Source organism: Octopus bimaculoides, chromosome 3 (genome assembly GCF_001194135.2).
Source record: "Octopus bimaculoides isolate UCB-OBI-ISO-001 chromosome 3, ASM119413v2, whole genome shotgun sequence".
Classification (NCBI taxonomy): domain Eukaryota; kingdom Metazoa; phylum Mollusca; class Cephalopoda; order Octopoda; family Octopodidae; genus Octopus; species Octopus bimaculoides.
Genome location: NC_068983.1, coordinates 167,781,482 through 167,802,822, shown reverse-complemented (window position 1 = coordinate 167,802,822; position 21,341 = coordinate 167,781,482). Strand labels below are relative to the sequence as shown.

The following is a 21,341-nucleotide window of genomic DNA, read 5'->3' as shown; positions in this document are numbered from 1 at the left end:
GTGTCTTCTCACGCACAGCATATATATATATATATATATATATACACATATATATGTATCACACAGTGGGGTTGAATCTGAAACAATGTGGTTAGGAAGCAAACTTCTTAACCATACAACAATATAATAAATGATAACCTTATTTTTAAAAAAATGAAAACCTTTAAATCAGTTTGTGTCATATTTATTAAGAATACTTCTTACCTGGGCAAGCAGGACAACACTGACCAGCCACTCTTATTGGGTTATCACAGTCAGGTTGGGCACATGACATCCTGTGGCAACTAACATTCCCATCCTGCAATACAACTAATAAGTTTGTTAGTAAAATGTTTAGAATAGTTGTCTAGACATTTGCTTCTAACTATGGAGTTAGCTTGTGCAGCAGAGCATTTCCCTCGTACACACATCCTCTCTCTCTCTTTCTCACACACACAAACCAGGCTTCTAGCTGCCAAAATAATGTCATGTAATAACATTGAGAGGTCACAGCTTTGGTACCATGGACATGTGATTAGAATGTTGAAGGAAAAAAGTCATGAGAGGGATTCTTCAAGCTGATCCAACTGGCATGAGATGTAGGGGTAGACTAAGAATGAGATGATTGGATTGGACAATATCCATAGTCTCCATTGGTCATGCTTAGCAATCCAGCTACAGAGTGGTTGCTTCTGACAGGACCCTATGGAGGAGGGGCCTGAAGACTCCAGGCCAGCAATCTTCCCATGGATAGTGAGTGGAGAACATGGATGGAGATGTATCGAAATGAACCAACTCTGCAAGTCAAGCCAAGTCAAGAAGAGGATTGTACATAATTCTCTCCATCAGTGAAACAAAATGACAAAGTAATTTAACATAATCTCAACAGATAGAAACAATCATAAGGGAGAATGGGGACAGGTACTATCCTTTTTTTTTCATTTGTTTTACTTGTTTCAGTCATCTGACTGCAGCCATGCTGGAGCACCACCTTTAGTTGAACAAATCGACCCCAGGACTTATTCTTTGTAAGCCTAGTACTTATTCTATCGGTCTCTTTTGCTAAACCACTAAGTTATGGGGACATAAACAGACCAACATCGGTTGTGAAGTGGTGGTGGGGAGACAAACACAGACATGCAAATACATACATACACACACACACACTCACATATATGAGTGTGTGTGTGTATACAACAGGCTCAAAGTGAAGTAAAATATGAGAAGAGATAAAAAGAATTGCATTGAGAAATTATGTCAGATCATTCATAAATAATACTGATAACATAGTTTGGTACAACTTGTTACCCAATCCGGTCGTCAACAACCCTCCCCACCAGACAAACATGGTTTGTCTGGTGGGGAGGGTCGTTAGAAACCGAACAAGACAAAAACAAGATTTGTCAAAAGTTGGATGAACCCAACAGAGGGAAATTGGGGGGGGGGGAGCATACTTTAGCTTTTGTTAAAGTATGTCTCTGGGAGAAAGCACTAATGTATCCACAGTTACACCAGTGGTACGACTGGGTGGGCAGTTTGGGCTTGGCAGATTTGAAGATAAGGAGAACTCAGAGTATAAACCCTGACTGCCTGTGAATGGCTGTAAAGATGCAAAGGATATGAGAGTTAAGACCAACAGTAAAATAAGTTTGCAGGTTGTGAAGGAAAAGTGGGGTAATTGTGTCTGAAAATTCTCACCTTGAGCCATTAAAATGAGAACACTCACTCATCGTAGACAAATTAGCAAATAAATGGGTGGGGGTGGGGGGAGGGGATTGTTACCATTATGACAAGAATGCTTTTTTTTTTATCAAATGACAAATTTCCTGAGCAGATGCAGAGCTTATATCAATACTCCTCTGAGCCATTTTGATACCAACCCACCAGAGACTGGTTTTATGAGACAAACTTGTTGCTTTTAAAGTGACTTGAATTTAAACCAGCCATCAAAATGTCATGTTAGTTTATTTTCCAAACACTAGTTTCATAAATAACAAAGATATCAAACAGTTAATTCTTTCGTTTCAAATATCAGCTTCATAATGACAAAACTATTTTACTAAATTCTTTATTTTCAAAATTAATTCAAACTAAATTCAACCTAATCCATTCTTTTAAAGAGACTGCATTCCAGCAACCCTGCACTCTTCCCTCAGGCGAAACCTTGTGGCATCCAGCACTGCTAGGGGCCTGGGTGCTACTGCTGACAACAAAATAAGCTGGAGTGTTCACATAAACAGCAAAGTCGACCAAAGGCTTGCAGGGTGTACTCCTCTATCCTCAGGACTTTCTGGTCTTGAGACGCCCCTACCATTATTCTACTTTTGCTCATCCCCACCTTGAATACTGTTGTTTGCTGTGGTCCCCCCACAAGGTACAAAATATTATGAAAATTGAAGCTCCCCAGAGATCAATCGCAAAAAACATAGAAGGCATGACAAGCCTTGATTATTGGGATCGACTCAAAAAACTCAGGCTTTGCTCCCTCCAATGTTGCCGTGAGTGCTATATCATCAGTATGATGCGGAAAATATTCCATCATCATTGCCCAAATGATATAGGTATCATCTTTAAAATTCATCCAAGGCTTGGCCCCCATGCTATCCATCCACTACACAAATCAGGTTTGTTTCGTATCCCAACACTACAACAGAACTATTTCACCTCAACTGGCCCTGCTCTCTTCAACATCGTGCCAGCCTACATAAAGAAGCATTCAAAAGGTCCCTAGATGATTACCTCCAACAAATACCAGACAAACCACCCACACCTGGGGTGGTTGTAACTGGAAGGTCTTTCTGAGTGAATATATGAGAAACTAAAAGAATAGATCCTTTGTTTTTCCATGTGTGTAACAAGTCAATGAGATGCAGGACTCAGTCAGAAAATGAGTTCACATCCAGACAACTCCTAGTGACCTCTGTCACAGGTAATAATTGTTTACTGCTGTAATCAACAAGAAAGGTTTTGGAGGAGGGAACAGGTGAGCACTCCAGTGTAACCCTTTTTAAATCACTAAAATCTATTATTGAAATTCCAGTGGAATAGAGGATATTAATTATATATAAGATAAGTGAAAAACTTTATATTCTTTTTTCAGGATTCAGAAATGTTTGAAATGAAAGTAATTTACTTCAAAAGAAATATAATAACAAACTGGTTAAATAAGAAAAAAATAAAACAAAACAATATTGAAAGGTTAAAATGTACCAACCTCACATAAACACTCTCCACACATATCTTGAGGATCAGTAAAATTACTAAGATTCAGCCATTCCTGACCTCCATACATGCAGTTAAAGCACTCCGGACAACAGTCACGGATCACAGGATTGGTGCAAGTGCTCAGTTGAGGGCAGGATTTTGAGTGGCATTCAAAAGAACCATTCTGTTTAGAAACACATGGTGGCATAGTGCAGTGCAAAATATTGAAAGAAAACACAAAACATGGCAACAGATATCTTACAATACAGAAAAGGGAGAAAAAAATGAAGAAAATTGTTGTTGCATAAAAACAGACAAACTCAGATAGAAAAATGTAATTGCTGCAAATGTCATTGTGATAACTGCATACAGAAATGTGCATGAGAAAATTAACACCATTAATTAGGCAGAGACGAAAACTTGTGTGTGTGCAATTCATGCCAATGTTTGAAATGGATTCGGAATGTATGTGTAGTGACATGATGCGTGCTATAACATGTGCAGTGTATTGCAGTATGTATGAATATTGATGTGTGCACAGTGAAGTATTTGTAATAGCATATGGGGAGTGGTGTGAGTGTGTAGAGACATATGTGCAGCAAAAGAACAAAGCAGAAGAGAGGGAAGAAGACGAGGAACAGGGAGAGGAGGAGCAACATATTTGTGTTATGGATGTATGGTGACAAAGTTTGACAGAAGCACAATTCAAACTAAAAAAACTGTATTTATATAAATGTAAAATGATATCAACCGAGTAACTTTTCCTAACTCTTCATTTCTCTATCAGAAATTTGTGTAAAGCATATATGGGTTAAAGTTTTGGTAACAGAAAGTAATTCTTCCGAGTCAACCATTCTAGTTCAATTCCATATAGATGTACACTGTCAGGTAACAAACATCAATTAAAAAACAAAACTAGTACAGGTGGCCATGTTGATAAGGTAGTTAAATACAAAGATCTGTAGTTCAATTTCCACCTTTGTACATGGTCAGGACATAGGTTTAGTTCATCTGGCATGGTAGGTAGAGTTCACCACTGCCAGGAGCAAAATCTTTTTGTTAGCTCACAATGATGAGTTCGGGTCCTATTATGAGACCTGAAGAAACCCATCAAGGAACTGCAGCAGTGACCAGCCTTAGACTCAAGTCTACATTTTTTGTATATCAAATCTGGGTTTTGGTCTTATTCTGATTGTCACTTGAATCTGATAGGTGGCCACCAAAAATATATTTTACATTAAAACTCATTTGTGCAGACACCCAGCCCCAGATTCATATTGAGATCTACAGCAAAGATCTGTGTACAACAGTAACAAAACTGAAACCCCAAGCATTTGTTCTTTAGCATTTCAAAGATAATGTCTGAGCTTCAAGTGTAAGGAGAAATAGCAATATAAGCAATTTTAAATGCAAGCATTTAAATGAAACTCTGAAATATTTTAGAATTGTACTTCTATGGCAGTGATTTGAGCTGAGACCATATGTTGAAACTAAAGCAATTACATCATATTAGTCATTCATAAACATATAAAAACCTGTTGACTTCATTTAATCATTCAGTGATTAGGTTGCAGATTGTATGACAAAAATGTGACACTAAATAATAAATGATTAAGTGAAGTTGACAGTTTTTGTGTGGTTTTGAATGGCTAACATGTTTTTAAAAAAACATAACCTAAACAGCAGCATTGGGTTCTAAATGTAAATAGAACTGAAATCAATTAATTAAAAGTTACACTGTTAATAATTATTAATAAAATTATCAATCCAAATACACAAATTCTTATCCAAAATTCTGAATTTTTTTCACAGTGGCCATCTACACACCAAAGCTCACATTTGGCACCAACTTTACTGAATGTTTTACTGAGAAATAAAAGTCCACTAATAATTTTATGGTCAGTCTTTATCCCACATCCTTTACCAGTTTATTTCAATACAAATAAACAACAATACATCATTTAAAGTCTTTATTTATTTTCACTCAATGTGAATATTCATAATGCAAATAAACAATATTGTGTGATACTTTCACTGAGCTGTGTTTAAGTACCTTTGCTAGGCATGTCATATGTACATGTCCTTGTTTTTTGTGCAGTTTTACATTATCCTAAACTAACCAGTGATATTTTCCTCATAATTACAGTAAGTTGGTAAAAAACATTTAATTGCCCTACTAGGGTCTGCTTAACAATACACTGATAAGTGTAAACTAATGGGCACAAAACTTAAAGTTCAACCTATGATCAAGACATATATGAATCAGAGTTTTCTTTTAAAAGTTAGAATGTTGACCTAAGCTATTTCCTGGGAACCATGACTAATAATCAAGGATATACTAGGGTCATCTTAAAGGATGGGCACATTGGGCAGTTGCCCAGGCGCCCGACAGGTCTATGGGCCCAATTCTGACCTATGCATGTTGTGGTTTGCTGTCAATAAATAAATGCTATAGAGAGCAGTGCATTAATTTGCCAAGGGGCCTGAAATGCTGCCCTTGGATATACCTTATTAATATACTGCAAGGCTATCTCCAAAATCTGAAAAAGTCAGAAGACTGGAATATGCCTGGTGCCAAGTGTTTGGGATAAGAGGTTGTTTACTTGTATCTATTCATCAATTCCAAGGTAGAAAAATGTGGAAATAGGAAATATTTTTGAATTTCTTGAAGAAGCAAATCTTGAATATCTTAAAGAAGAAAATGGGTGACATATATATATCAAGTGATTTCTGCATATAACATGCATACTGTGTGTGATGTTGTTTGAAGATTATCGAGTGAGTGGTGATAACATGCAGAAAGTGTGAAGATAAAGTAATCCCAGATTTGATATAATAACCAAGTGCTCATGAAGGCTATACCAGAGGTAAACAGAATCAACAGTCTTATGAAATACAAGCATTTTTACAACCTTCATAGGTCTCAATGAAACTACTTGTGCAAGGAATAAAGAAATAACAATTGATTGGTGAATGTTATATGAAAATTATTGTGACTTAAAAGGTGTGTGTATGTGTGTGTGTGTGTATTTTGCATGTAAACTAATATAGAAATTTGCCTGTCTATTTTATACCTCTGATCCTCACACTGAAGAACATTTGCAAATCTCTTACCTTCAGCTACTTCTTTTGCTATGTACACCTGACGCCTAGCTGCCGTTCTGGCTACCTGATATAATTCTATGCTTCCACCATTTTTCCAGTCTTTCCAGGACTGTCATTTTGCTTTTATAGCACTATCAACCTCCTTGCTCCACTACCATGTCATCCTTGGTCTAGCTGGGACTCTGCACCAACCACAGATTTCATCCATAGTTCCAGTAGATTGTCCCGCAGGAACTTCCAACTGTCCTCTAAGCTATTTGTACCCAACTCTTCCTCTCTTTTGTCAGAAGCTTCCATTAATAAGTCTCTAAATTCTTATCTGTTGGCTGAGTTATTTAGCTTCCATGGTCTTCTTTCCGAGGAGTCACAAACCAAACATTTTAAACATACAACTACAATATAATTGAAGTTGTAATACTTCATTGTTTTAACCTGATGTAAACGTTTCTGAAGCTTCTTCTCAGTTATAATTTATATTTGCTATACAGCTACATGTTTTATTCAGAGTGAAAGGCAGATTGTATGATGCATGCGTGCAAACTGTCATGCTTCGCGGCAGTGAAACATGGGCCGTGACTGCTGAAGACATACGTAGGCTCGAAAGAAATGAAGCTAGCATGATCCGCTGGATGTGTAATGTCAGTGTGCACACATGACAGAGTGTAAGTGCCCTGAGAGAAATGTTGGAGAGAATTGGAAGCATAGGAAGTGGTGTGCAAGAGAAACGTTTGTGTTGGTATGGTCGTGTACTACGGATGGATGAGGAGAGATGTGTGAAGAAGTGCCACTCCCAAACAGTTGAAGGAATCCGGGGTAGAGGTAGACCCAGGAAGACATGGGATGAGGTGGTCAAACATGACCTCCAAATATTGGGCCTCACAGAGGCAACGATGAAAGACCGAGACCTCTGGAGATATGCTGTGACTGAGAAAACCAGGCAAATAAAGTGAGTTCCACAGCTGTAACCTCCACCAGTGTCGCATAACCAGCCCATTCAAAAGTACCTTGAATCGTGGAGCGACATGCCATGCTTGAGGAGACCTATTGAGTCAAGTACATCAACATCAGCAATATCAAAATCAAATCAAATGGAAATTGTAGTTGTGAGCCCTGTGCCGGTGGCACGTAAAAAGCACCATCCAAACGTGGCCGATGCCAGAGTCGCTTCGACTGGCTTCCATGCCGGTGGCACGTAAAGACCACTATCCAATTGTAGTTGATACCAGCCCCCTCTGGCCCCTCTGCCAGTGGCACATAAAAAAGCACCCACTACACTTTCAGAGTGGTTAGCATAAGGAAGGGCATCCAGCTGTAGAAACACTGCCAGATCAGATTGGGGCCTGGTGCAACCTTCTAGCTTCCCAGACCCCAGTCGAACCATCCAACCCATGCCAGCATGGAAAACGGATGTTAAACAATGATGATGAGGATGATGATAGGTAGTCTACCAAAATATACACATAATTAACAACAGAGAAGCTGATGAGGCCTAGCTAGGTTGAACTAGATATCTTTCAATTGTTAGATTATTATAATATTTCTAAAGGTTATCAGCTCAAAACTCCTTTAGAGGAAGATTAAAAGTAGTAACCATAGACTGGTACCAAAATTCAATAATCTTCTGTTGAAAAAATGTAAAATTGTTAATGAGAATCTTGGTTGGCTTTAATGGAAGAGCCATATTTAGATTTGCGTCAAACTAGCTGTAATGTCTACTGAATATGTAATAAGATGGAAGAGAAAAACATAAAACTAAAATGTTTGTTTCAATTAATTTGAGGTTTAAAAAGAATTGACAAGAAAATTGTAAAGAAAAGACAAGAATAGTGGTGAAAGAAAACAAATGGAAACATTGATGGTGCTGCTGTTCTATAAGAGAACTATTTGACTCCAAACTCAAATATCACAGAAATTCAAACAGATTCAGATTTTAGAAATGACAAACCAAGGCCACTGCAAGAAAGCAGAGAAGATTTTAATGAAAGGGCTTCAAAATAAAAGCTGTCCTACCTGACATTTGCAAACACGACATGGATTATCATCTCCAATTTGTTGTTGTTTTCCATTTGGTATTATCTCACCATTTACAAAGCAGTCATCACACACAGAACAACATTTCTTTTTGACTGGATGTGAACATCTTGTGGCAGGGCAGTCCTTTGCAACGCAATACAAATCACCATTATGGCATTCACAGATTTTACATTGTACTTCATCCAAAACTTGACCACCATTGCTGACAACATATGTTGCATTCCATTTACAGTCAGAGCATTCCTGACAGCAGTTTCGAGACACAGGATGAGAGCAAGTCACTTCCTTGCAACCCTTTCCGGTACAACGGAGATCACCTGATTGGCAGACACACAGCTGGCATCCGTCGTCTTTGTGCTGGATAGTTCTGCCATTTTGAATGACCTGAAGAAGCATGACATGACAATTAGAATGTATGGTGTGTCTGTTTGGGTGTATGTACGTGAGTATTTCTATATACCAATATTCACACACATACACACGTTTATATACTGTATCTAAGTGCACATACATAATAGTGGTATACATGATTAAATATTCATAAATATATATCCTTTCCATTTTTACTTTTTTTCCAGTTTAGCATGAGTTGGATAGTTTCACTTCCCATCACATGGTTTTGAGGAGTTTGGTCCCACTGCACTTTGGGCAAGTGTCTTCTACTATAGCCCTGGGCCAATCAAAGCCTTGTAAGTGGATTTAATAGGCAGAAACTGAAACAAACCTACCATATATGCTTTTGTGTGTGTGTGTGTGTGTGTGTGTGTGTGTCCCCTTCATATCACTTGATAGTTATAAGCAAAGATTGAGAAGGATGGGTTGGTAATGTTTGTAATAATGTTAAAAACCACATTAAATAGAACTATCAAATATATTGATCATATTGTTATACTTCAACGCACATCAAAAACACAAAGTACCTGATTATTATAGACACAATCTTCACAAACAGGACAGCAGTCAATAATATTCGGGTTCTGACACTGAACTTGTGGACATTGCCTTTCCTGACAATTGATGTTTCCATCTATACAGATACATCTCTGACACAGGTTGATTGGATCTCGGAAGACCATGTTGTTACCATATTCAGTTCCATTATATGAACAGTCGTGGCATTCCTGTAATAATAATAATAAAAAGAATAGAAGCAATAAATGCAAAAGCAGTACCCGTGAATCAGATATGGAGTTGGAATTGTAGACTGGACCAAAAACGACACAGAAACTTGACAGAAAAACTAGAAAGCTGTTGACAATGTATGGAGTCCACCATCTGAAAGGTGATATCAACTGGCTGTACCTGAAGAATGACCAGGGTGGAAGAGGCTTAATTGCTGTGGGAGAGTGTGTACAGATGGAAAGAAAAAACCTAGTAGAATATTTACAGACAGCACAGAGAAATTATGTAAGACAGTGAATAAGGAACAGTTGATCAAGTGTGGAATAGGAGAAAAGGACAAGAATGAAATTCAAAGAGAGCATGTTGGACAGATTGAAGAGAAGACTCTGCACAGTCAGTTTTGGAGAGCCACTGAAGTTGTATGTGGAACAAAATTCTGGGCTGGGTTTAAATGGATGGCAAAGGGAACAGTTAAAGAGCCATAAAGAGGAAAGGGTAGATGGGCACATCAGGAATAGTGTTGGTGAATTTTGGGAAGTATAGAATTTTTGAAGAATACAGTATCCTGACAGCTAACAACGGACATGATAACTGAAAACTTCTCCAGCCAGGTTTAAGCAGGGAAGCAACCTCAAACATATAAATGTAGGGAGCTGAATATGCAAATATATTCGACAAATCAATTTGAATATGTTGCATAATGTATGAATTGTGTTTTACTCGCAACCAAATCATAATTATAGCACAGCATACTAGTCTAAGGTTTAGGCCATTCAACATACAACTTCCATTTCAAAGAAAGTAATTAATTTAAAGAGCTATTTGCGACATTCTACCAATTTATCCTTTTGATACCAACCCACCTGAAACCACACCTGGTTCTATATTACAAGCTTCTTGTTTTTAAGTGATCTAAATTAAAAGTTTCCAACAAAATTTCATGTTAATTAATGTTTCAAACACCCGATAAATAATGACACAGTTATTTTACGACATTTTTCGTTATTTTTAAAATTAACTGGAACAAAGACAGTGCTTTTCATTAAAAATTTGGCAACAAAAAGGTAAATAATGACGACATCATTATTTTCAAAATCAATTGAAATAAATGTAGTGTATTCCATCAGAAATGTAGTAACAAAAGTGTTAAACAAACTGTGTAGAATCTACTTTACAGTAAATGAAATGTTTTTTAGAAAATACAGATTAAAATTCCTTAAAACAAAATACCTTGCAACAGTGTTTCTTAGCAGGATGAGTACATTCGACCTCAGGACATTTCTCAACGGTGCAGTGAATATTTCCATCAAGACATTGGCATATTTGACAACTGTCGGTTTCGTGAGCAAACCTCTGTTGGTTCTTTAAAGTTCTACCTTCATAAAGACAGTCAGTACAAACTGGACAGCAAGAATTAATAACTGGGTTATTACAGGTGACTGGCTGACATTCTTTCTGAGTACATCTCACTCTGCCTTCAATACATTCACAAATTTGACACTCGTCAGCCGGATGGGCAAACATTTGCCGATCCTGAATCTCATGACCATCAAAATTACAACCAGCACATTTAGGACAACAAGTATTTTGTTTTGAAGGATGAGTGCATGAAACTGGGGGACACTGACTTGTCTGACATCTCACTGATCCTTTCTCACAGTGACAAGTTTCACAGGGATTCTCTGGGTTGGCAAATACTTTGCTATCCCCATAGGTCTGTGAAAGGTAGTTGCAATTCTGGCAAGACTGACAGCATTCTCCAGGCTCTTGGTTGGGATGAGTGCAGTGCAAAGTTGGACAGAATTTTTTATTACATACAACTGTGCCCTCTTGACATTGGCAAGTGCTGCAAGTGTCTTGTGGGTCCTGAAAGACTTCTTTATTTTGGAAGTTGTTTCCAGAGAATGTGCAATCTGTAAAACAAAGTGAACAAAGCATAAATAATATTTCTTATCATCATCATCATTTAACATCCATTGCCCAAGCTGGCATGAGTTGGATGGTTTGACAGGAGCTGGTAAAGTTGGGAAGCTGCACCAGACTCCATTCCGATAAGGCATGGTTTCTAAAGCTGGATGCCCTTCCTAGTGCCAACCATTTTACAGAGTGTGGACTGGGTGCTTCTTCTGTGGCATTGCATGAACACTTTTACATAGCGCCGTATAGGCACATTTATGTGGCACCACATGGGTGATTTTACATGGTGCCACACAGGTGCTTTACACCACCAAAGGGACCAGTGCTGTGAAGTGCAGGTCTTCTTGACTACAGCAAGGTGCCAGACATCCCAGTCCTTTGTCATCTCGCCTGAAAGGTTTGGTATACTGAGGTTGTTCTTCAGTATTTCATCCCATGTCTTCCTGGGTCTCACACACACACACTCCAACAATACTCTCAACTCTTCCTTAACCAGGAATGTCACTCCCCCACCTCACCAGATCATCCATGCTCTAATCCCTTTCTCCTAGCTCACAGCCCCTTCCTCACTCTCAATCTTTATTTACCTTTTTAACATGAGAGTGATGGATCTACACCTCACCCACCCACTCACTCTTTTATCCTGCCTCCTCCTCCACTATCACAACAAATCTCTTCCTCTCATTATACTTCATCAACTCACCTAGAATCATCCCCTTCCCCCTCCCCCTCTCTCCCTACCTCCTTCCCCCCTCTCTCTTTCTCCTTGTTTCAGTAAGTCAGTTCTTTAGTTTTCCTGTTTACAAGGCCACCTCCCTAGTGCTGGTGTCACAAAAGAAAAAGCATCCAATACTTTGGATGTAAAGTAGTTGACATCAGGAATGGCATCTAAGACATAAAAATAATGCCAAGACTGAGACATTGGAGCAGGATTCATTAAACACAGTCAAACTGTCCATGCCAGAATGGAAGGTGGACAATGATGATACATATGCACACACACACACACACACACACACACACACACACATTTATGCATACACAAGGGCTGTAAGTTCAATCATCTAAATTTGTACTCCATATTATTAAACATTTTGTTTTAACTTGCAGCTCTTTGAAACAAGAAGTTACATTAAAAAACAGACATCATCATCATCATTGTTTTATGTCTGCTCAATTAATTAAGAAGAGAGTTAGCACAGATGAGATGCAGTTTGGATTTGTGCCAGGGAGAAGCACCACTGATGCTATCTTCCTGATGAGGCAACTGCAGGAGAAATACTTGGGCAAAAAAACCCCCCTTTTCAGGCTTTTGTTGACATGGAGAAAGCCTTTGGCATGGTGCCCTGCTCTCTTATTTGGTGGGCAGAAACAAGGGATAGATCAGTGATTAGTGGGAGCTGTCCAAGCCATGTATAGGGAGGCTGTTAGTAAGATGAGAGTCACCAATGAATATAGCAAGGAGTTTAGTGTACAAGTAGGAATCCACCAGGGTTCAGTTCTTAGCTCCCACTTATTCATCATAGTCCTCCAAGCTATAACTGAGGAATATAAGATTACCTGCCCTTGGGAGGTTCTCTATGCAGATGGCCTTGTTCTCACTGCTGAATCACTACCAGAACTAGAGAAGAAATTTCAGGTATGGAAGCACAGACTGTAATCAAAGGGCCTTAGAGTTAATTTAGTACAGGCCAAAGTATTGATAAGTAAGAAAACAACAAATTGCAGATCCCTCCAGGGAGATGGCCCTGCTCAATATGTAGAAAAGGTGTTGGGACAAACTCCATAAGATGTATCCAGTGCAAGCTATGGACACATAAGAGGTGCAGCAATAGAACAGAGCAACTAAAGGAGAGGGTAATCTTTACATGTGGCAGATGTGTGGATTCATTAAACACCAGGAATACATAAAAAATAGACTCTCATATGCCAGGGGGAGATCCCTAGAAGTAGTAGATAGCTTCCATTACTTAGGGACCAAGTTAGTAGTGGGGGAGGTTGTTCTGAAAGCATAGCTGCTAGAATAAGAATAGGCCAGGTGAAGTTCAGAGAGCTACTACCTCTGTTAGTAATGAAGGGCCTCTCCATCAGACTGAAAGGCAGATTGTATCATGCCCATTTACAGACACCTATGCTATATGGCAGTGAGACATGGGCTGTGACTACTGAGGATATGCAAAGACTTGAAAGAAATGAAACCAGTATGCTCCAACCTGTCTTGAATCCCTCTGTTATTGCCTGGAGGACTATGATGAATAAGAGGGGGCTCAGGACTGATCCTTGGTAGACCCCCTACTTCTACCTGGAATTCTTCACAATACTCATTGCCAACCCTAACCTTACTAATGGCATCTCTATATAGGGCCTGTACAGCCCTTATTAACCATTCGTCAATCCCTAGTTTCTACATCACCCACCAAATAAAAAGATAAACATGTTGGCAAGCACTGGTAACGCAGAAGAAAACCACTTACTATAACAAGAAGGACAGCAACCATCAGTGTTTGCAGGATGTTGACATTGCAAATCAGGACAAGAGACTGATTGACAGGTGACTTTTGAATTTTGACAGATACATTCTTCACATTTGTTATGGCTTGAGAAAACCTCTGCTTCTTTGTAAGTTTTTCCGTCATATGAACAAGTTGAACCATCTGCATCACATACAACTGAACCAGCCTGAAATTTTAAAAAAATGTTTCTCTCTTTAATAATCATATTTTTGTTGAAATATACAACCTTTGTTTCAATTTTGAAAATTGGGAAGAATTTAGAAAATTAACTTCATCATTATGAAGCTTGTGTTTGGAACATAAATTACCATGATGTTTTGATGAAAAGCTCTGATCTAAATATATTCAAATTGTTTATTTTTGACATTACACAAAAATTAATTCTAAAAAGTTACTTCTTACTTTTAATTATTTATTTCACTTGTTTCATGCTCTTTTTATTATTATTATTATTATTATTGAGTGATAAAGTAGCACATGCCATCAAAATGACACTGGGGTACAATTATACGAAGCCCAATGTACCCATCATGACTACCCGTCTGATAAGGCTACACCAGGCACATGCAATCACAACGACATGTGCGCAACATGATGATCTCATATCAATATAAACAGCGCATGACCTTGCAGGTGGGGCCCAGTTAGAATTTTCTTTAGGTTGAGTAGCCCATCCCACTCAAAAGGTCCCTGAATAAGGTTTGTTTAAGGATGTTGAACAAAACACCTGTGTTTCCAGAGGTGAATTATTCAATCCCCAAAGAACTCCTCTCAACACATGACTATGATGCTTCCCCACTACTTCTGCTCCTGATCAGAGATGCACATATTGTCATGCTCAATTGATAAGTAAATCTGTGGTATTGAGCAGAATATTTGCTGTAGCCCATCTTTTATACCAAGACAAAACAATGTACATGATAACACTTCCAATCAGTTGAGAAGCCATGAGAGCCACTGCCTGGTACTTGCATCAGGGCAATTATTATTATTATTATGAGGATGCATGGCCTAGTGGTTTGGGTGTTACACTCACAATCGCAAGATCATGGTTTCAATTCCTAGACTGGGTGGTGTGTTTGTGAGGAAAACATTTCATCTCACATTGCTCTGTAGTCACCTTAACACCTGACGTGTGGTACATCATGCACCTGTTCAGGTAATGCCAATCAGGTGGAGGGAGTGATGACATACATCACTATAAGCAAATCCTTTGTACAGGTCGTTCAGAAAAAGCTGAACCTACATACACTGTCATGGAAGGGAGAAACCATCATCATTATTATTAAATAAATTATATTCCAATGGAAGTTAACTTGCACTTATTTTCTTTTTTTTTTTGCTTAGAAATGAAAATTGAAATGAAAGAATAATTTTAGATAAGCTCAGTAAAGAGGGATGAACATTTAATGAAAACATGAAATAATATGTGAAGAATGAAGTGAAAATTTATGATTCAGAGCAACTGCGCAGGCATGGCTGTGTGGTTAAAAATCTTGCCTACCAATCACAAGATTCTAGGTTCAGTCTCACTGCATGGCACCTTGAGAAAATGTTTTCTGCTATAGCTCTGGGTCGATTAAAGCCTTGTGAATGGATTTGGTAGACAAAAGCCAAAAGAATCTCATCGTGTGTGTGTGTGTGTGTGTGTGTGTGTGTGTGTGTGTGTGTGTGTGTGTGCGTTAGTGCCTCATTGTATTGATATCAGGTGATAGTTGTAAATGAGCATCAGCATCAGGTAAGTGGTATCATTCATTTTCAATCTTCCAAGAAAATGATGTCTGGAGTGAAATATTACCTTCCTTGGAAAGAGATTAGCGTTGGTAAGGCAACAGGAAAGGCACCTGGTAATAGGAAATCTGCCACAACAAATTTTATGTGATTCATGCGAGCATGGAAAAGTGAACAGCAAAACACTGATGAAACAGCAACCAGGTTATATGTTTGAAAGTAAAAAGCAGAGATTTGTTTGCAGAAAAAAAAAACAAAAGAAATCCAGAGATAAATATGGTTTAAAGATAGAAGTTGAAGAGCATTTTTCTGAAGCATCAACAGGAAGGTGGGCAAAGATTGTAATAAGAAGATATAAGGTAGCATTAAGCAATAGCCAAATGACAATGAGATCTTATTATGGTGGGGATTAGGAAAAAGGTTGGGTCTAGAAACGTGATTTCCAGAAAAAAATGAAAAACAGGTGCACATTTACACCTGCCTAACATCACACTTGATTCTATGATACAAATCTTTCAAAGTAATTTAAATGAAAATTTCAAGTTAATTTATGTTCCAAACAGTTTAATAAAGACCAGAAGTTATTTTACTAAAGTCTTCAGTATTTTCAAAATTAATAAAACCAAAGGGAGTTTCAAAAGAAATACAATAATGAAAGTGTTGGACTTACCAAGCATTCACATGTTCTTGTTGGAAGTCGAGGATCAAAAAATCTTTGCTTGTCTCTGAAGATTCTCCGGTCATATTCACAAAAATCACAAGTTGGACAGCAGCGGTTAGTTTCTCGAGCTGGGTGAGAACATGAGATTGGAGGGCATTCTTTAACTCTACAAACAATCTGTCTGTTCTACAAGAAAAATGTCAAATTTTTTTTTTTTTTTATATAATTTTAGTTTTACAAAATGTAAGCAATTTTTTTATAATACAAAGTCTACTGACTTTTGTCATCAAATTAGTATTACTAAATATTTTTAACTATTTGATATCATTTCATAAAGTGAAATCAAAATCAGTAAAGTCTACTACTGATCAATAATTCATTAAAAGAATCTACAGTTATAATTTCCAGTGAATGAGTAGGTTTAGAGTTTACCAAAAGAAATCTAACTGAATTTGTTTGTCAAGTGAAATCATAAAAAAGTAAAGAAGGAAATTTCTTACTAAACACATGCATGTGCGACAGTCATCTTCTGGATCATCGAAGTTTTGTCCTTCTAAATAATAAGAACCTCTTTCCGAATGACAACCACTTTCACAGACTGGACAACACTGGTTTGGAAGTTGCATAGGGTTTGAACAATTCAAAAATGGACATTGCGTTCTTTTACATGAAACTTTTCCATCCTTCAAGAAACAAAACAAAACATGAAATAAGTTAAACACTGTTTTATCAACTTTAAAAAAAAATTTTAAATAAAAAAGTTTTTACAGAATTTTTAGCTTTTTTATTTCAGTCACTGGAGGGAAAGCAACACCTATGATCTTTTTGCAGGGCCTCCACGACTGGAAGGGAGGAAGAGAGTAAGTTATCCTCAAACCAGATATCTGGCCTGAATGCTTGCAACAAAGTGGACTGCTAAAGACACCCTCAGGCCAGGTGGTGATACGATATTAAACTAGGCTACAAATTTAATCTTACTTCCCAGATGGTTCCGGGTTCAGTCCCACTGCGTGGAACCTTGGGCAAGTGTCTTCTACTATAGCCTCAGGCCGACCAAAGCCTTGTGAGTGAATTTGGTAGGCAGAAACTGAAAGAAGCCCATCGTATACATGTATATGTGTGAGTGTGTGTGTGTGTGTTTGTATGTCTGTGTTTGTCCCCCCCACCATTGCTTGACAACCGATGCTGGTGTGTTTACATCCCCGTAACCTAGTGGTTCAGCAAAAGCGACCGATAGAATACGTACTAGGCTTACAAAGAATAAGTCCTGGGGTCAATTTGCTTGACTAAAGGCCGTGCTCCAGCATGGCCACAGTTAAATGACTGAAACAAGTAAAGGAGTTAAAAGAGATCCAGTACCAGACAAGAATTCTGGATTATTTTTCCTGTTTTTTTTACTTAAGTTTTGAGAGTGGTTGGGTGCATTTTTAGTATTCTTGTTTGTGAGAGCAGTTGAGTTTATTTCAGATATTCTCACTTTAAAAATCATCTCTGGCTAATCGTTGAGAGGATGTTGGTGTTGCCTTGGTGGAGGCTTGCACTCTCTGAGTGCTCTTGTTATTATTATAATCATTACAGAACTGTATATTTGGAAGAAATGACACTTACCTTACATGTACACACTTTGCAAGGGTCACCATCAGGTAATGTAAAGCTTTGATTATTGTAAAAGATCCTCCTTAAATAATAACAATTTTCACAGACAGGACAACATTGATCTGGCATCCTTGCAGGGTGACTACATTCGGTAGGTTTGCACTGGTCTTTTATGTACAAACATTGTATGCTGGGGACCTGAGCAAAGAGGAAAAGTGTTAATATGAGGAAACGTAAATTTGGATCAATCTAATGCGCGTGCGTGTGTGTGTGTGTGTGTGTGTGTGTGTGTGAAGCTGGTTATTATTTTATAGACTGGGAGATTATTACCTCACTTGGAAACAAGTGGGGATTTGCCAACAGGAAGGGTATCAAGTCATAGAAAACTCTGTTCTATGGAAGCATGAAGGAAAAAAGAAGGCATTATGACGATAGTGACAACAATGATGAATTGTCACCAAGACAGGGCACATCAAACTATCACAAACAAAATGATTAAACAGAACAAAATGATAAAAACCAGTGAAGACCTGATCATACAACACAAAACATTCCAAAGTGAAATAGGTCAGGTTATCTTAGTGTATGTGTTTTTAGATGTAAGCTATGGAAAAAGGTCTTTGAATTGGTCAATCTGTTCAAATAATGGTGGCTAAGAATTAATCACAAATCAGTTTAAAAGACAAAAATTGAGATTTTTTTTTCTTTTTTTTTTTCTTATCTTCAAACCAGTTTCCATATAATAATATATTCATGGAACAAATGCATGTGAATGTTTCTTGTTTTACCTACATGTTTTGAGTCAACTTTGAGAAGGTGGTGACTGCTTTTCTGATGAATTCTGAATTTATGAATGCCATAATTAACAGTGTTTAAACCCATTGGTGAATTTTCTATGGGAATGGTTAGATATTACACCTATCTTAAAACTGAGAGTCAATATAAAGAATTTTTAAAGGTTTTGAAGGAGCATTAATCTTTTGTCAAAAACCTAAAGGCTTGCTTTGGAAACAGTGATAAGGCAATTCTGGACAGTGTGAAGAGTGAAGTAACATTTTTAATTAATTTAGCTCCTTGGAAGTAAATTTTACACTGAACTATGCTTGGTAAGCCCATGAGAAAATCCCTACATGATTCCTCCATGTTCTAAAAATAGCAACCAATATTCCTTCAAATCACACTAGTCTTACAAAAAAAAAAAGAAAAAAACATTGGCCAATGTTGTCCTGGTTTCACTGCACATAGGAAAAAACCAGGGTGGTTACAACTAGAATGCTTTTGATCAGAGCCTGTCCAATCAGCTGTCTCTTCTATTCACCTGAAGTTATAGAGCCCTGCTTAGGCTTTTCATCTTGCAAATTGTCAGGTGATCTTCATTAGTACTGATGCCTCCCAAAAAAGTATCCAGTATATTCTATAAAGGGGTTAGCATTAGGGAGAGCATCAAACCATAAAAACTATGTGAAAACAGTCATTGGAGCTCAACACACTCCTCTGGTTCATTGGATCCTGATTAACCATCCAACCCATACCAGCATGGAAGACAAGTTAAATGACAATGATGTAATTAATATATAAAAATATATATAGCTCAACCTTATAGCTGCGTGTGTATATGTATACAATAATAGAAGTCATCATCATCGTTTAACGTCCGCTTTCCATGCTAGCATGGGTTGGACTAATAATAATAACAGCAGAATGCCATAGCAGTGCAAATAGTTACATCAACAATTTTCTAATCTGCAGGGTACGGACAAAATCATTTCTTCTAACAGAATGACAAGATCCTCAGGTGTTAGTTTTAAGGGGTATATTTGAAGAATAGAAGTTATATAACTTACTAAATGATGTTCTCCCACAGAATTAATTTCTTCTTTCACTTGACAACTGCACTGTAAACAAGGATCGGTGGAGTCTTTAACTGTTTCTCCTTCACTGAATACTGTACCTTTGAATTCGCAGAAGGGTTCACACTGGGGACAGCACTGTCCTGTGATATTTCTGCTACGTGGACACTCCAGTTTGGTACATTGCTTCTCCCTGCAGAGCACAATACCTTTCAAGAAATAATAACAGGGCTACAGATTGGTAACATTGACAGAAACAAATAGAAATAGAATAACTGACTTCTTTTTATTTTTTTACACTATAATACAATTGTTGTCTACCTCCCCCACCCTGCATCTCTCACCCCATACGCTCTTACAAACACTCACCCACCCACCCACACTCCTAGTTCTCACCTCATACCTGGACTTGCAGTGGCTACTGATCATTCTCACTCTATTCTAAATGTGTCTGTTTAGCTCCTCTACAACAACAAGAGGAACCTGCTCACCCCCATCTCTCTTGTCTCTTCACACAAATCCCTTGGTTTTCTAGCCTTGCAAAGCTGCATCACAACCTCAGCAATATACTGGTAGGCATGAAAAACAAAAAGCATCCAATCCACTCTGTGATGTGGTTGGCATTAGGAAAGGCATCTGGTCATAGAAACCATGCCAAAACAGACACTGGAACGTGATGTAGTCCTTGAACCCACATCAGACATTAAATGATGGTAATAAGGATGACTATAGAGTCATATAAAATCATATTTAACATTGTTGTGTCCACTCAGACGTGGAAAAACATGCTGCAGAAATGGTTTGGTATTATTAGTGGTTATGATATCCATAGTTTGTGATGCATACAGCCTACAGTCTGATCACATCATTCATAGCTAACTGATGTGTTCTCACACATACTGACTATGAAGAGAACAATTTCTTAAGCAAGTATTTCGACAGCATGCCCAAGTCTATATGAATATAATAAATATGATGGAATCTATTTTCTGAACAGTTATAGTATTGATTTTACCAGTGCACCTACCTAATAGACAGCACAAACATTTGATCACTAAGCAAAATTATCTGTGCAGGTTGTTCAACAAGAAGGTGTGGAACTCTCAATTGTTGTCTACAACAGGAGAGTCCAGCAGTACAGTACAGTATAGTCTATTGTATATATGTATATATATATCAAACTGAGGTATCATTGTCAGATAAGTGGCTTGGACTGAGACTTTGTGCTGAAGCTTAAACAATTACAGGATGGAAGGCACAAATTGGCCATTCAGAAATACACAAAAACTGTTAACTTCACTGAAACATTTATCAACAGACTTTGTGTGTTTCTCAATGGCTAACATGTGTCTTTCATGCTGCAATCATACATATCATGGCACTCCGTCGGTTGCAACAACAAGGGTTCCAGTTGATCTGATCAACGGAATAGCCTGCTTGTGAAATTAGCATGCAAGTGACTGAACACTCCACAGACACATGTACCCTTAACGTAGTGGTCAAGGAGATTCAATGTGACACAGAGTGTGACAAGGCTGGCCTTTTGAAACACAGGTACAACAGAACCACTGGGCCATTACACCTCCCCGATCATATATATATATATATATATATATATATATATATATA

General features: G+C 37.9%; 1 protein-coding gene across 6 annotated transcripts in view; it reads right to left on the bottom strand.

The window, feature by feature from the left end:
- Positions 1-21,341, bottom strand: part of LOC106883525 (kielin/chordin-like protein) — a 134,575-nt gene that overhangs the window by 38,807 nt on the left and 74,427 nt on the right. For 4 of the 6 annotated variants that reach the window (XR_008263765.1, XM_052966684.1, XM_052966685.1 and 1 more), the window contains 10 exons: positions 19,707-19,921; positions 17,875-18,060; positions 16,767-16,949; positions 16,276-16,452; positions 13,836-14,040; positions 10,675-11,357; positions 9,243-9,443; positions 8,299-8,706; positions 3,194-3,367; positions 205-298 (listed from right to left, as the gene is read on the bottom strand). Coding sequence is in view for 4 of the 6 variants with exons in the window: in XM_052966684.1 (XP_052822644.1) it covers positions 205-298; positions 3,194-3,367; positions 8,299-8,706; positions 9,243-9,443; positions 10,675-11,357; positions 13,836-14,040; positions 16,276-16,452; positions 16,767-16,949; positions 17,875-18,060; positions 19,707-19,921 (2,526 nt within the window). In the remaining 2 variants the exon portion in view is untranslated. Of the gene's footprint in view, positions 1-204; positions 310-3,193; positions 3,368-8,298; positions 8,707-9,242; positions 9,444-10,674; positions 11,358-13,835; positions 14,041-16,275; positions 16,453-16,766; positions 16,950-17,874; positions 18,061-19,706; positions 19,922-21,341 lie in introns of all 6 variants that reach the window. The other 2 variants (XR_008263766.1, XM_052966686.1) reach the window with 2 other exon arrangements.